Source organism: Staurois parvus, unplaced genomic scaffold, assembly GCF_062004578.1.
Source record: "Staurois parvus isolate SC_StPar_1 unplaced genomic scaffold, SC_StPar_1.0 ptg001519l, whole genome shotgun sequence".
NCBI classification, from domain to species: Eukaryota; Metazoa; Chordata; class Amphibia; order Anura; family Ranidae; genus Staurois; species Staurois parvus.
This window is the reverse complement of record NW_028319315.1, coordinates 189,020-204,279: the sequence shown is the minus strand read 5'-3', so window position 1 is coordinate 204,279 and position 15,260 is coordinate 189,020. Positions and strand designations below refer to the sequence as shown.

The window sequence follows — 15,260 nt, the reverse complement described above, 5'->3', positions numbered from 1 at the left end:
TATTTTTATTATATTAAATGAGGGTATTATGAATATAAATGAAATTGAGGGTATTAGTAAGTACATCGTGTCACTAATAGATGATTTATGAGCACTTGGCAAAATATTTTTTTAGAGGAGTATTTCATGTGGAATTATTTTGATATTTATTGGGAGGAGATTGATTAGCTGAAATTATCTATTTAAATATTCTTTGGTATTTCTACACTTTTATTAGTTATTTGTATCATAATTTGAATTAATTTAATGTTAATAATTTAATTATTATTTATTGAGAAGTATTTAGGAGCGCAACATATATTTGCACATAGTAAATGACATTTCACGCATTTTACAAACCTTGCAGGGATCATTCCTGACCTTTGCACACGTGTCGAGACATTTGCACAGCGATTTATTTTTTATAAAAAGAGTTTTAGGGACAGGTCAAAGCAAAGCATTGCAGCTGCGGCATGTGTGCATCTCTATCCAGCAGCCTAAAGGGGGGGGAGCCTTAAAAATGAGGCTCAACTACACACTATTACTGCCCCCCCCCCCCCCAACCGCAAGTGTAAACTAAGCCTTAAGGTGCATTATCATCCTCTGCACGATGAATCCTGGTGTATTTATTTATTTCAGGTACTTATATAGAGCCGTCAATTTACGCAACACTTTACATATATATTGTAATTCACATCACTCCCCGCCCCCGAGGAGCGTACAATCTAAGGTCCCTAACTCACATTCATACGTACACATACTAGGGAAACTGGAGTACCCGGAAGAAACCCACGCAGGCACAGGGAGAACATGCAAACTCCAGGCAGGAGGTGCCGTGGTTGGGATTCAAACTGACCCCAGTACTGCCAGGCAGAAGTGCTAACCATTTAGCCACTGTGCTGCCCTATGGGTTATATCCTGTAAAATGAGGTCCCAGTTCAGGACGGCCCATTGCCAAGCTCCTACCTTCTCCAGCTCCTTAACGAGGACCCCAACCATTACATTCCCGCTGTAGGGGTTCCGGTCCAAACTCTTGTGTAAGGTCCATCTCAGCATTCCTGTCGGAGAGCATAGAACAACCGTTATTTAGGGGAACACCCCCATTAGTTTCCTTTTATTTAAATCTCAGTGGATCACAGCCTGTTAGGAATACAGCATTCAAAGACTGATTGTTCTGTTGGACTCCTGTACACACAGGGACATTGAACCCGGGCTCACCGCGCTATGAAAGCACCAACACGTGTTTTTTGGAACAAGCTGACTTTTGGGTCACATTCAAGAGATGCTGAGTCTATAACAGTGGTCTCCAAACTGTGGCCCTGGGGATAGATGCAGCCCCTTGCTTTCTTTTATCTGGCCCTAGGGGCATTATTCCATTCACTGACACATACAAAGGGGCATAGTTCCTCCAACTGACCCCAGTAAAGGGGCACAATTATTATCAATGACACCAATGAAGAGGCACATTTCCTCCCAATCACACCAATGATGGGGCACTATTCCCCCCACTGACACCAATGATGGGGCACTATTCCTCCCACTGACACCAGTGATGGGGCACTATTCCTCCCACTGACACCAATGATGGGGCACTATTCTTCCCAATGACACCAATGATGGGGCACTATTCCTCCCACTGATACCAATGATGGGGCACTATTCCTCCCACTGACACCAATGATGGGGCACTATTCCTCCCACTGACACCAATGATGGGGCACTATTCCTCCCACTGACACCAATGATGGGGCACTATTCCTCCCACTGACACCAGTGATGGGGCACTATTCCTCCCACTGACACCAGTGATGGGGCACTATTCCTCCCACTGACACCAATGATGGGGCACTATTCTTCCCAATGACACCAATGATGGGGCACTATTCCTCCCACTGATACCAATGATGGGGTACTATTCCTCCCACTGACACCAATGATGGGGCACTATTCCACCCACTGATACCAATGATGGGGCACTATTCCTCCCACTGATACCAATGATGGGACACAATTCCTTCCACTGACACTAATGATGGGACACAATTCCTCCCAATGACACCCAAGAACAGGGCACTATTCCTCCTACTGATACCAATGATGGGGCACTATTCCTCCCACTGATACCAATGATGGGACACTATTCCTCCCACTGATACCAATGATGGGGCACTATTCCTCCCAATGACACCCAAGAACAGGGCACTATTCCTCCCACTGATACCAATGATGGGGCACTATTCCTCCTACTGACACCAATGATGGGGCACTATTCCTCCCAATGACACCCAAGAACAGGGCACTATTCCTCCTACTGACAGCAATGATGGGTCACATTTCTTCCCACTGACACCAACAATGGGGATTGTTTGCTCCCACATACGCCAGAGCATTTTCTACTTCCACTGACCACAGTCCAGCTCCTCTTAAAGTGATACTAAAGTCTTCTATTTTTTTCTTCTTTTTTTTTTAAATACATGTTATAATTACCTGCTCTGTTTAATGGTTTTGCACAGAGCAGCCCCAATCCTCCTCTTCTCGGATCCCCGCCAGCGCTCCTGGCCCCTCCCTCCTGTCAGGTGCCCCCATAGCAAACAGCTTGCTATGGGGGCACTTGAGCAGGCGCGCCCCCGAGCCACAGCGTTGCGTGTCTATTCACACACAGAGCCATGGCTTGGCCCCGCCCCCTCCCACTCCTGATTGGTGGCTGTGATTGACAGTGATTGCTGCCAATCAGGAGTTAGAGTCCCTGGAGAACTGAGGCACTCATGGACATCGCTGGATCGGAATGGGGCTCAGGTAAGTGTCAGGTGGGGCTGCTATACAAAGAAGGTTTTTTTACCTTCATGCATAGAATGCATTGAGCCTTTAGAACCACTTTAAGTCTGAAGCTTTATTTAACTACTTTACCCCCTTCATGACCGGGCATTTTTTTGTTATTCGGCACTGCGCTACTTTAACTGGCAACTGCACGGTCATGCAACACTGTACACAAATGAAATCTATATAATTTTTTTTCCACGCAAATAGAGCTTTCTTTCTTTTGGTGGTATTGAATCACCACTGGGGTTTTTTATTATATGAATGAAAAAAGACCAAAAATTATGAAAACCCCCCCAATATTTTCTACTTTTTGTTATAATACATATCCAATATAAAAAATCTAATTTCTTCATAAAAAAAATGTAAAAAAAAAAATTCCCAGTAAGTGTAGCGTTTACAAACTATGGAATATATACTGGAATTTATGCAGCTATGACGCTATACTGGTAATGGCGATGATCAGCTACCTATATTGGGACAGTGATAGTGTGGCGGGCAATCTGGCACTGGCTGGGAGGGTCACTAACTGTAACTGACGTCGCTAGTGACAATAATACAGTGATTAGTGATAATACTGTAGACTGACCATTTGGAAACTCGGGCACTGCCCGAGGGCCCGGGGTCAGTATGGGGCCCCATGAGATGCCCCTGGTACCTTTTTCATAGGCTTTTTTGAGCTTGGGCAAGGACACAGGGGCCCATGATCCCCTATTGCCCGGGGGCCCCATGAGTTGTCAGTCTGCCCCTGCTGACAATGTACTAATGACACTGGCTGGGAAGGGGCTAACATCTAGGGGTAATCAAGGGGTTAACTGTGTGCCTAACAATGTCTATTGTGTGCTGCCTTTACTTCACTATCTGGCTGTTTATTCTCCCTGCTTTTCAGGGAGAGGAAACAGCCAGATCGCTGTTCACAGTACAGGACCTGTTCTGTGATAGGACACAGCACCAGTTTGCCAGCTGATTTCAACCAGTGATTTTGGCTGAAGTCAGCTGATTGGCTGTAGCCAATCACACACAGAATTCTGTGTTTACAAAAACACAGAATTCTGTCCAGGAAACAGCAATCTGGGAGAAAAAAAAAAACAGATAGTAAAACAGAAAGTAAAAGCAGCACATATTACACGCATTACACATGTCAGACACACAGCTAACCCTTTCATTGCCCTTAGATGTTAACCCCTTCCTAGCCAGTGTCATTAGTACAGTGGCAGTGTATAGTATTAACACTGATCACTGTATTAGTGTCACTATTGATGTCAGTGTGCCCCCCAGCCAGTGTCTGTTAGCGCCAGATTGCCCGCCACACTATCACAGTCCCACTATAAGTCGCCGATCACCGCCATTATCAGTATTGTGTCTATAGATGCGTAAAACCAAGTAATATACACTTATTGGGATTTTTTTTTTACCAGAGACATGTAGCAAAATACATTTTAGCCTAAATGTATAAAGAAGCTAATGTTTTTTATTGGATATATTTTATAGCAAAAAGTAAAAATAATTTTTTTTTTTTACATTTTCTGACTTTTTTTGTTTCCAGTGGGGTGGCAAGGACTGCCACACACGAGAACAAGCTCACATCCAGAAGGTTGGAATCCTTCTCCTTCCTCCCCATCAAACCTCCCATCCCCCCACCAACCTACCTGGGTCAGACTGCAGTGCTGCATGCTGGCCATCAAGGCCCCGGAGGATGGCTTGCACCTTCTGATGGACCATGTCTGCCTCGGTTGCTGAGAAGCAGAAGAAATATCATTTAGTGTTTGTTATTTATTTATTCATTACAGGTACTTATATATCGCCGTCAATTTACGCCGCGCTTTACATATATATTGTACATTCACATCAGTTCCTAACCCTCAAGGGGCGTACAATCTAAGGTCCCTGACCCTCAAGGGGCGTACAATCTAAGGTCCCTGACCCTCAAGGGGTGTACAATCTAAGGTCCCTAACCCTCAAGGGGCGTACAATCTAAGGTCCCTAACCCTCAAGGGGTGTACAATCTAAGGTCCCTGTCCTCAAGGGGTGCACAATCTAAGGTCCCTAACCCTCAAGGGGCGTACAATCTAAGGTCCCTAACCCTCAAGGGGTGTACAATCTAAGGTCCCTAACCCTCAAGGGGCGTACAACCCAAGGTCCCTAACCCTCAAGGGGCGTACAATCTAAGGTCCCTAACCCTCAAGGGGTGTACAATCTAAGGTCCCTAACCCTCAAGGGGTGTACAATCTAAGGTCCCTAACCCTCAAGGGGCGTACAATCTAAGGTCCCTAACCCTCAAGGGGTGTACAATCTAAGGTCCCTGACCCTCAAGGGGCGTACAATCTAAGGTCCCTAACCCTCAAGGGGCGTACAATCTAAGGTCCCTAACTCACATCCATACATACACATACTAGGGACAATTTAGACAGGAGCCAATTCACCTACCAGCATGTCTTTGGAGTGTGGGAGGAAACCAGAGGAAACCTACGCAGGCACAGGGAGAACATGCAAACTCCAGGCAGGTGGTGCCAGGGTTGGGATTTGAACTGACGACCCGAGTACTGCCAGGTGGAAGTGCTAACCATTTAGCCACTGTGCTGCCCCAGTTCTTTGTGATCCTTTACAGCCGGGGGTCTCCAAACTTTTCAGTACAAGGGCCACATCATACAATGTACATTACACAAATATTCATGGGCTGGAAAAAAAAAATCGGTTTTAAAAATGAATGTATAAAATTTAAATGAATGAATATGTTTTACTTGGAGATGTTTTTAAATGACTTCAGTAAAACAAATCCACTAATAAAAGGTAAAAAAATAAAATCCATCTGCACCTCTCTTATCACATCGGAGACCCCATGGGAGTCACCCCTTTTATCAGGGTCCCATCAGAATCTCACTGACATCAGGGTCCCATCAAATCTACCCCCCCTTACTGTACATTAGGGTCCCCATCAGAGCACCCCTTACATCAGGGCCCCCATCAGAGCCCCCTCTTACATCAGGGCCCCCATCAGAGCCCACTCTTACATCAGGTTCAACCCTTACTTTAGGGTCCCCATCAGAGCGCCCCCCCCTCTTACATCAGAGTCCCCATCAGACTCCCCCCTTACATGAGGAACCCCATCAGAGTCAATCCTTACATCAGGGTCCCCATCAGAGCCCCCCCTTACATCAGAGTCCACTTTACATCAAAGTCCCCCCTTAAATCAGAATCCTCCTTATATTAGAGTCCACGGCAGAGTGCCTCCATACATCAGGGTCAGCCTTTTTATAAGAGTCCACATTAGCTGTGGGTCACAACATATCTGCATCTTTTTCCTCTAATGCATCACACCACATGGCTGACATCTGTGCATTGTGGTGTACTATGTACAGTATATCACAGAAGTGAGTCCCCCCCTAAGTAACAAGGTCCAAATTGGGCCCAAAGTGTCAATATTTTGTGTGGCCGCCATTGTTTTCCAACACTGCCTTAACCCTCTTGGGCATGAAGGTCACCAGAGCTTCACGGGTTGCTACTGGAGTCCTCTTCCACTCCTCCATGATGTCATCACGGAGCTGGTGGATGTTAGAGACCTTGCGCTCCTCCACCTTCCATCTTCTACTCCTCCATGACGTCATCACGGAGCTGGTGGATGTTAGAGACCTTGCGCTCCTCCACCTTCCGTTTGAGGATGCCCCACAGATGCTCAATAGGGTTTAGGTCTGGAGATATGCTTGGCCAGTCCATCACCTTCACCCTCAGCTTCTTTAGCAAGGCAGTGGTGGTCTTGGAGGTGTGTTTGGGGTCGTTATGTTGGAATACTGCCCTGCGGCCCAGTCTCTGAAGGGAGGGGATCATGCTCTGCTTCAGTATGTCACAGTCCATGTTGGCATTCATGGTTCCCTCAATGAACTGTAGCCCCCCAGTGCCGGCAGCACTCATGCAGCCCCAGACCATGACACTCCCACCACCATGGGGCCCCAGACCATGACACTCCCACCACCATGCGGCCCCAGACCATGACACTCCCACCACCATGGGGCCCCAGACCATGACACTCCCACCACCATGCTTGACTGTAGACAAGACACACTTGTTTATGTACTCCTCATCTGGTTGTCGCCACACACGCCTGACACCATCTGAACCCAGTCAGTTGATGTTGGTGTCACCAGACCACAGGAGACGGTTCCAGTACTCCATGTCCTTAGTCTGCTTGTCTTCAGCAAACTGTTTGCGGATTTCTTGGTCATCATCTTTAGAAGAGGCTTCCTTCTGGGACGACAGCCATGCAGACCAATGTGATGCAGTGTGCGGCGTATGGTCTGAGCTCTGACAGGCCGACCCCCCCACCCCTTCTCCCTCTGCAGCAATGCTGGCACCACTGACAGGCTGACCCCCCCACCCCTTCACCCTCTGCAGCAATGCTGGCACCACTGACAGGCTGACCCCCCCACCCCTTCACCCTCTGCAGCAATGCTGGCACCACTGACAGGCCGACCCCCCCACCCCTTCACCCTCTGCAGCAATGCTGGCACCACTGACAGGCTGACCCCCCCACCCCTTCACCCTCTGCAGCAATGCTGGCACCACTGACAGGCTGACCCCCCCACCCCTTCACCCTCTGCAGCAATGCTGGCACCACTGACAGGCTGACCCCCCACCCCTTCACCCTCTGCAGCAATGCTGGCAGCACTCATACGTCTATTTCCCAAAGACAACCTCTGGATATGACGCTGAGCACGTGCACTCAACTTCTGTGGTGGACCATGGCGAGGCCTGTTCTGAGTGGAACCCGTCCTGTTACACCGCTGTATGGTCTTGGCCACCGTGCTGCAGATCAGGTTCAGGGTCTTGGCAATCTTCTTATAGCCTCGGCCATCTTTATGTAGAGCAACAATTCATAATTTCAGATCCTCTGAGAGTTCTTTGCCATGAGGTGCCATGTTGAACTTCCAGTGACCAGTATGAGAGAGTGAGAGCGATCACACCAAGTGTAACCCACTCGCTCCCCATTCACACCTGAGACATTGTAACACTAACGAGTCACATGACCCCGGGGAGGGAAAATGGCCAATTGGGCCCAATTTGGACCTTGTCACTTAGGGGTGGAGTCACTTTTGTTGCCAGCGGTTTAGACATTAATGGCGGTGTGTTGAGTTAGATTGTTATGTTCTCTGTAGATCAGCCTTCCTATATCTCTGGAAGGAAAGGTTTACTTGATGGGTGGGATCAATATAAAGGGAACACTGGGTACAGGGTCAGCCCACACAAAAGTGACAGTTTAGCTGTAGGTGGATCCAGACTTCTTATCTGCTGCGACAACAAGAACTCCCTTCCATAAGTACCGACCCATCTCTGTGCGTTTCATCTCCTCCTATTACATTCTGTATAATGGAGAATAAAAATCCCTCGGGGATGGTGGGAACCCCTCATAATGGGCACAGCAGGTGTACAGACCTGGGAACTCAGCACAGGGATGATGGGAACCCCTCATAATGGGCACAGCGGGTGTACAGACCCGGGAACTCAGCACAGGGATGATGGGGACCCCTCATAATGGGCACAGCGGGTGTAGAGGACAGGGAACTCAGTGCAGGGATGGTGGGAACCCCTCATAATGGGCACAGCGGGTGTACAGACCCAGGAACTCGGCACAGGGATGATGGGAACCCCTCATAATGGGCACAGCGGGTGTACAGACCCAGGAACTCAGCACAGGGATGGTGGGAACCCCTCATAATGGGCACAGCGGGTGTACAGACCCGGGAACTCAGCACAGGGATGATGGGAACCCCTCATAATGGGCACAGCGGGTGTACAGGCCCAGGAAACCAGCACGGGGATGGTGGGAACCCCTCATAATGGGCACAGCGGGTGTACAGACCCAGGAACTCAGCACAGGGATGATGGGAACCCCTCATAATGGGCACAGCGGGTGTACAGACCCAGGAACTCGGCACAGGGATGATGGGAACCCCTCATAATGGGCACAGCTGTTATACAGAACAGGGAACTCAGCGCAGGGATGGTGGGAACCCCTCATAATGGGCACAGCTGGTGTACAGACCCGGGAACTCAGCGCAGGGATGGTGGGAACTCCTCATAATGGGCACAGTGGGTGTACAGAACAGGGAACTCAGCGCAGGGATGGTGGGAACCCCTCATAATGGGCACAGTGGGTGTACAGAACAGGGAACTCAGCGCAGGGATGGTGGGAACCCCTCATAATGGGCACAGTGGGTGTACAGAACAGGGAACTCAGCACAGGGATGGTGGGAACCCCTCATAATGGACACAGCAGGTTTACAGACCTGGGAACTCAGCACAGGGATGGTGGGAACCCCTCATAATGGGTATAGAAGGTGTACAGACCCGGGAACTCAGCGCACGGATGGTGGGAACCCCTCATAATGGGCACAGCGGGTGTACATACCCGGGAACTCAGCGCAGGGATGGTGGGAACCCCTCACAATGGGCACAGCTGGTGTTCAGAACAGGGAACCCAGTGCAGGGATGGTGGGAACCCCTCATAATGGGCACAGAAGGTGTACAGACCCGGGAACTCAGCACAGGGATGGTGGGAACCCCTCATAATGGGCACAGCGGGTGTACAGACCCGGGAACTCAGCACAGGGATGGTGGGAACCCCTCATAATGGGCACAGCGGGCGTACAGACCCGGGAACTCAGCACAGGGATGGTGGGAACCCCTCATAATGGGCACAGAAGGTGTACAGCTGCCTGTCAAAACCCTTAATAAAAATCTAGGAATGACATCTTGAGTGGGATCACCTGAGAGGTCCATAGAGGAGGCATTGATCAGACGGAGGCTGGTGATGGAGGCTCACACACGTGTGTAATCTTCAGCTGAACTCTCCTCCGCAGATCTGCCGGGACACAAGACAGACAACACGTCATTCAGTATTTCCATCGATAGAGAACACTCTTATTTCCTAATCTCATCTGGAAAATGATCTCTGAAAATGGATCAGATGACGATTTCTCCAGAGACTTTGTCATCACTGATATGACTGGATCAGAACCTTCCTCATTCCTATATGCACTCTGCTGATGTTGCTGTGATCTGCACTGTGCTCTCTTCCCAGTTAGAGTCTGGTGCTTACAAACATTTTCTTCTGCATGCCAAACAGATCTTTGCAATCACAGAGATGTATAATGGGGCAGCACAGTGACTATATGGTTACCACCCCCCACCCCCTGACAGTACTCGGGTTGTTGATTCGAATCCCAACCACGGCACCACCTGCCTGGAGCTTGCATGTTCTCCCTGTGCCTGTGTGGGTTTCCAAACTAAATTAATATATTTTTTTTCACACAAATAGAGCTTTCTTTTGGTGGTATTGGATCACCCACCACCGGGTTTTTTATTTTATAAAAGACTGAAATTAAAAAAAAAACAAAAAAATGTATATTTTCTACTTTCTGTGATAAAGAACATATCCACTTAAAAACAAAAAAAACTTCATAAATTTAGGCCAAAAAGTATTCTGCTATGTGTCTTCGATAAAGAAAAATCCCAATAAGTGTATAGTAACTGGTTTGTGTGAAAGTGACCCCATTGTGGTAATGGCTGCGATCAGCGACTTATAGTGGGATTGTGATAGTGTGGTGGACAATCTGGCGCTAACAGGCACTGGCTGGGAGGGACACTAATTGACACTGATGTCTCTAGTGACACTAATACAGTGATCATACTATACTAATGACACTGACTGGGAAGGGATTAACATCAAGGGGCAATCAAGGGGTTAAATGTGTGCCTAACAAGTGGGCAAGCACAGTGGCTAAGTGGTTAGCACTTCCCCCTGGCAGTACTAGGGATCGTTGGTTCTAAACCAGGGCTTAAAATTGCAAGTCCTGAGCTACTAGCCAGGCCTTAGAGTTACACGCCACCAACAAACACACACAAACAGAGACACCTGTACACACACAGACATGTACATACACATGTATACACACACAGGCATGTACAGACTCACATACACACAGAAACATGTGTACACACGCACAGAGACACATGTATACACACACATACAGACACATGTATACACACACAGGCATGTACAGAAACACATACACACAGATACATGTACATACACAGAAATGCACACACACATATACATACACACAGACACATGTACATACATACACACAAACACACACACATACACATGTATACACGAAGACACATGTACAGATACACACATGTACATACACACAGACACATGTACAATTGTACATGCATACACAGACACACAAACACACACATGTACACAGACACACACACACACACCCATACAAAGTTGCAGTACTTCGTTGTTCACTCACAGAGCCGGGTACTGCACTCTAGGGGGAGGCAGAGAGCACAGCACACACTCCTTGCTTTGCTTTCACTGCGCTCAGCTATTGAGCAGTCTGACGGCTCCCAGTGCCACTGACAGATCCGGCCTGAGCTCCGAGCCTGCTCAGCAAGACGGCCCTGGGGACACACTCACCCCCACCATCATTTCCACTCGCCATTGGCGAGCAGGCAAGTGGAAATTTCAAGCCCTGTTCTAAACCCAACCATGGCACCACCTACCTGGAGTTTACATGTTCTCTCTGTGCCTGTGTGGGTTTATTCCGGGTACCTCAGTTTCCTCCCACACTCCAAAGACATGCTGGTAGGTTAATTGGTTCCTGTCTAAATTGTCCCTAGTATGTGTATGTATGAATGTGAGTTAGGGACCTTAGATTGTACACCCCTTGAGGGTTAGGGACCTTAGATTGTACACCCCTTGAGGGTTAGGGACCTTAGATTGTACACCCCTTGAGGGTTAGGGACCTTAGATTGTACGCCCCTTGAGGGTTAAGGACCTTAGATTGTACGCCCCTTGAGGGTTAGGGACCTTAGATTGTACACCCCTTGAGGGTTAGGGACCTTAGATTGTACGCCCCTTGAGGGTTAGTGACCTTAGATTGTACGCCCCTTGAGGGTCAGGGACCTTAGATTGTACGCCCCTTGAGGGTTAGGGACCTTAGATTGTACGCCCCTTGAGGGTTAGTGACCTTAGATTGTACGCCCCTTGAGGGTTAGGGACCTTAGATTGTACGACCCTTGAGGGTTAGGGACCTTAGATTGTACGCCCCTTGAGGGTCAGGGACCTTAGATTGTACACCCCTTGAGGGTCAGGGACCTTAGATTGTACGCCCCTTGAGGGTTAGGGACCTTATATTGTACGCCCCTTGAGGGTTAGGGACCTTAGATTGTACGCCCCTTGAGGGTTAGTGACCTTAGATTGTACGCCCCTTGAGGGTTAGTGACCTTAGATTGTACGCCCCTTGAGGGTCAGGGACCTTAGATTGTACGCCCCTTGAGGGTCAGGGACCTTAGATTGTACACCCCTTGAGGGTCAGGGACCTTAGATTGTACGCCCCTTGAGGGTTAGGGACCTTATGTTGTACGCCCCTTGAGGGTTAGGGACCTTAGATTGTACGCCCCTTGAGGGTTAGGGACCTTAGATTGTATGCCCCTTGAGGGTTAGGGACCTTAGACTGTACGCCCCTTGAGGGTTAGGGACCTTAGATTGTACTCCCCTTGAGGGTTAGGGACCTTAGATTGTACGCCCCTTGAGGGTTAGGGACCTTAGATTGTATGCCCCTTGAGGGTCAAGGACCTTAGATTGTACGCCCCTTGAGGGTTAGGGACCTTAGATTGTACGCCCCTTGAGGGTTAGGGACCTTAGATTGTACTCCCCTTGAGGGTTAGGGACTGATGTGAATGTACAATATATATGTAAAGTGCTGTGTATATTGATGGTGATATATAAGTACCTGGAATAAATCAATAATAAATGTATAAGATATAGTAAGGGCGTCACACCAGCGGTGATCGAGTCCAGAAGGATTATTATATTGTATTGAATAGTCAACAACATGAAAAAAGCCGACACATTTGGGGATTCACACTTCCCTCCATCAGGGCTTAAAAGAGAAGTAGGGATTTTTCCCCACCAGGTATACTTCCCTAGGTGGATGCGGTATGGATCTGATGCTATATCTGTCTTCCGCCAGCTCTAAGTGTGAGAACTGAGCGATCAAATGACTGCTGATCACCGAGTTCTCACAGCCGCTCTGAGCAGATGGAGGTGACTGTCACTGCTGTCTGCTCTGCCCCCCCCCCCCCCCCCACCCAGCTCACTGGAGCTCTGGGCTACCAAGGAGGAGGGAGCGGCTAGCTCAGGCTCTGGGAGGCTTGCTGAGAGGCTGAGTCAGGTGCCACTCCAGACTCTGGGTAGATCCCGGCTTTAAAGTCAGGATCCTTACCCAGCTTGGACTGGGTGAGTGATGTCAGCTGACAGCGGGCTTCATTCCTGATCACAGGTCACAGGATTGCAGAACGAACTGCACTCCTTGTGGTCCCCAGAAGAAGTACATATTTTATAGTAAATACAGTGAAGGAAATGCGTATTTGCTCCCCTGCTGATGCTGAATGTTCGCCCCTCACAAAGAAATGATCGGTCTGAAAATCGAATTTTTCTGTGTTTTGTAACACTGAGAGACAGAATACAACAACAAATTCAGCAGAAATGCGTCTAACAAATGATGACTGATCTGCATGTTCATTAGGGAAATAAGGATTTGATCCCCTATCATTCAGCAGGATTTCTGGCTCCCAGGTGTCTTTCATACAGGTAACAAGCTGAGATTAGAAGCAGTCTCTTAAAGGGAGTGCTACTAATCTCATTGTGTTACCTGTATAAAAGACACCTGTCCACAGGAGCAATCAAACCATCAGATTCCAAACTCTCCACCATGGCAAAGACCAAAGAGCCTTTTCTCAGCAGCAGTATATAGCAGTCTTGCGACTTCTATCAGTGTCCAGCAGAGCACTGGTTAATCTTGTAGGAGGAGTTTTCATTCTCTCCTGATTGTCCTATGAGGCTTCATAACCCCTGACCCTTTGTCTGGACAGTGCTGATTGGTCCTTTGCTGGTCACATGCACTCTCCCAAAAAAACGACTGTAAACTCAACTGCCTGTAAAAGGACGATGTGTTCATGGACACAGAGGGAAACATTAGGGAGAGTTCAGGGCAGGGGCGGACTGACCATTTGGAAACTCAGGCACTGCCCGAGGGCCCGGGGTCAGTAGGGGGCCCCATGAGATGCCCCTGGTACCATTTTCATAGGCTTTTTTGTGTTTGGGCAAGGACACAGGGTCCCCATGATCCCCTATTGCCTATTGCCATGAGTTGTCAGTCCACCCCTGGTTCAGGGGCTGCGGAAAAAAACGCTGAACAGCTCCTAAACGTCAGCTTATCAGCTGCAGTGTACATGGAGCCTTACTCACTGCTTGCTTCAGGACTGAGGACTCTTGAGAGAAGTTTTGAGGCAGGGTGTGATGTTTTCAGAAAGCTATGTACAGCACCCTGCTAGCCCCTCCTACCAGCCATGATCCGCCTACAATGCATAGAGAAGCACAGAGATGTGCTGATGCTACTGGTTCTAAAATAAGGAATATAATGAAAATGGAAAGGTTTTATTTAAAAAATGGAATAACCATGTCGATGTTGGGGGGGGGGGTTAGGGACGTTTTTTGGGTTTTTTTACTTGACTTGTAGAGTTTGGTATTGAAGTTTTCTTTACCGGTCAGCACTTAGGAAAGCTGTGCCTTTGCCGTCAATATCCGCTAGAGATTACATTTACCGCACGCACACCCAAAAAAGGGAAGCAGGGCTCCGGCCTTGTTCACCCTTTCAGCTTTAGATATTTAGACACACTTAGACAAAGAAAATGACGCTTGTTGTAATACATTACAGTACATTCATTGTTTTTTATCACAGTTGCCACTGATCCCAAATCCTGATGACCATTAAAGTGGACCTGTCATCAGATATATTGTTTCTTGTGAGGTACATACATGCTCTGTAATGTGTCAGGTACAGGGGCGGACTGACCATTTGCAAACTCGGGCACTGCCCGAGGGCCCGGGGTCAGTAGGGGGCCCCATGAGATGCCCCTGGTACCTTTTTCATAGGCTTTTTTGAGTTTTGGCAAGGACACAGGGGCCCCATGATCCCCTATTGCCCGGGGGCCCCATGAGTTGTCAGTCCGCCCCTGGTCAGGTATATACACGACCTCTCACAGAGATAACAGGACCCCCCCGACAATGCATTTCTTTCTCTTCTCGGGTCCCCCGCAAGCGCTCCTGGTTCCTCCCCTCCCTGCCCAGTGCCTACCATAGTAAGCTGCTTGCTATGGGGGTACCTGTGTGGGCTTGCTCCCAAGCCGGCTCTGTATGTCCATAAGACACACAGAAGGCGGCTTATCCCCCCCCCCCATCCCTCCTCACTGGCTGTGATTGACAGCAGTGGGAGCCAGAAGGCCCCATTCACACCTAAGCTTGAAGCTCCAAAATACTTTGTCACTCAAATAGGGCAGATTTGCGCATTTGCAAGCATTTTTAATACCATAGAAATGAATGGAAATGGGCG

General features: G+C 48.5%; 1 protein-coding gene across 5 annotated transcripts in view; it reads right to left on the bottom strand.

The window, feature by feature from the left end:
• PIK3R6 (phosphoinositide-3-kinase regulatory subunit 6) overlaps positions 1–15,260 on the bottom strand; it is a 134,471-nt gene that overhangs the window by 60,086 nt on the left and 59,125 nt on the right. For all 5 annotated transcript variants that reach the window (XM_089662675.1, XM_089662677.1, XM_089662674.1 and 2 more), the window contains 3 exons: positions 9,558–9,652; positions 4,446–4,532; positions 946–1,037 (listed from right to left, as the gene is read on the bottom strand). In XM_089662675.1, coding sequence (XP_089518801.1) covers positions 946–1,037; positions 4,446–4,532; positions 9,558–9,570 — 192 coding nt within the window. In that variant the 5' untranslated portion in view covers positions 9,571–9,652. The remainder of the gene's footprint in view (positions 1–945; positions 1,038–4,445; positions 4,533–9,557; positions 9,653–15,260) is intronic.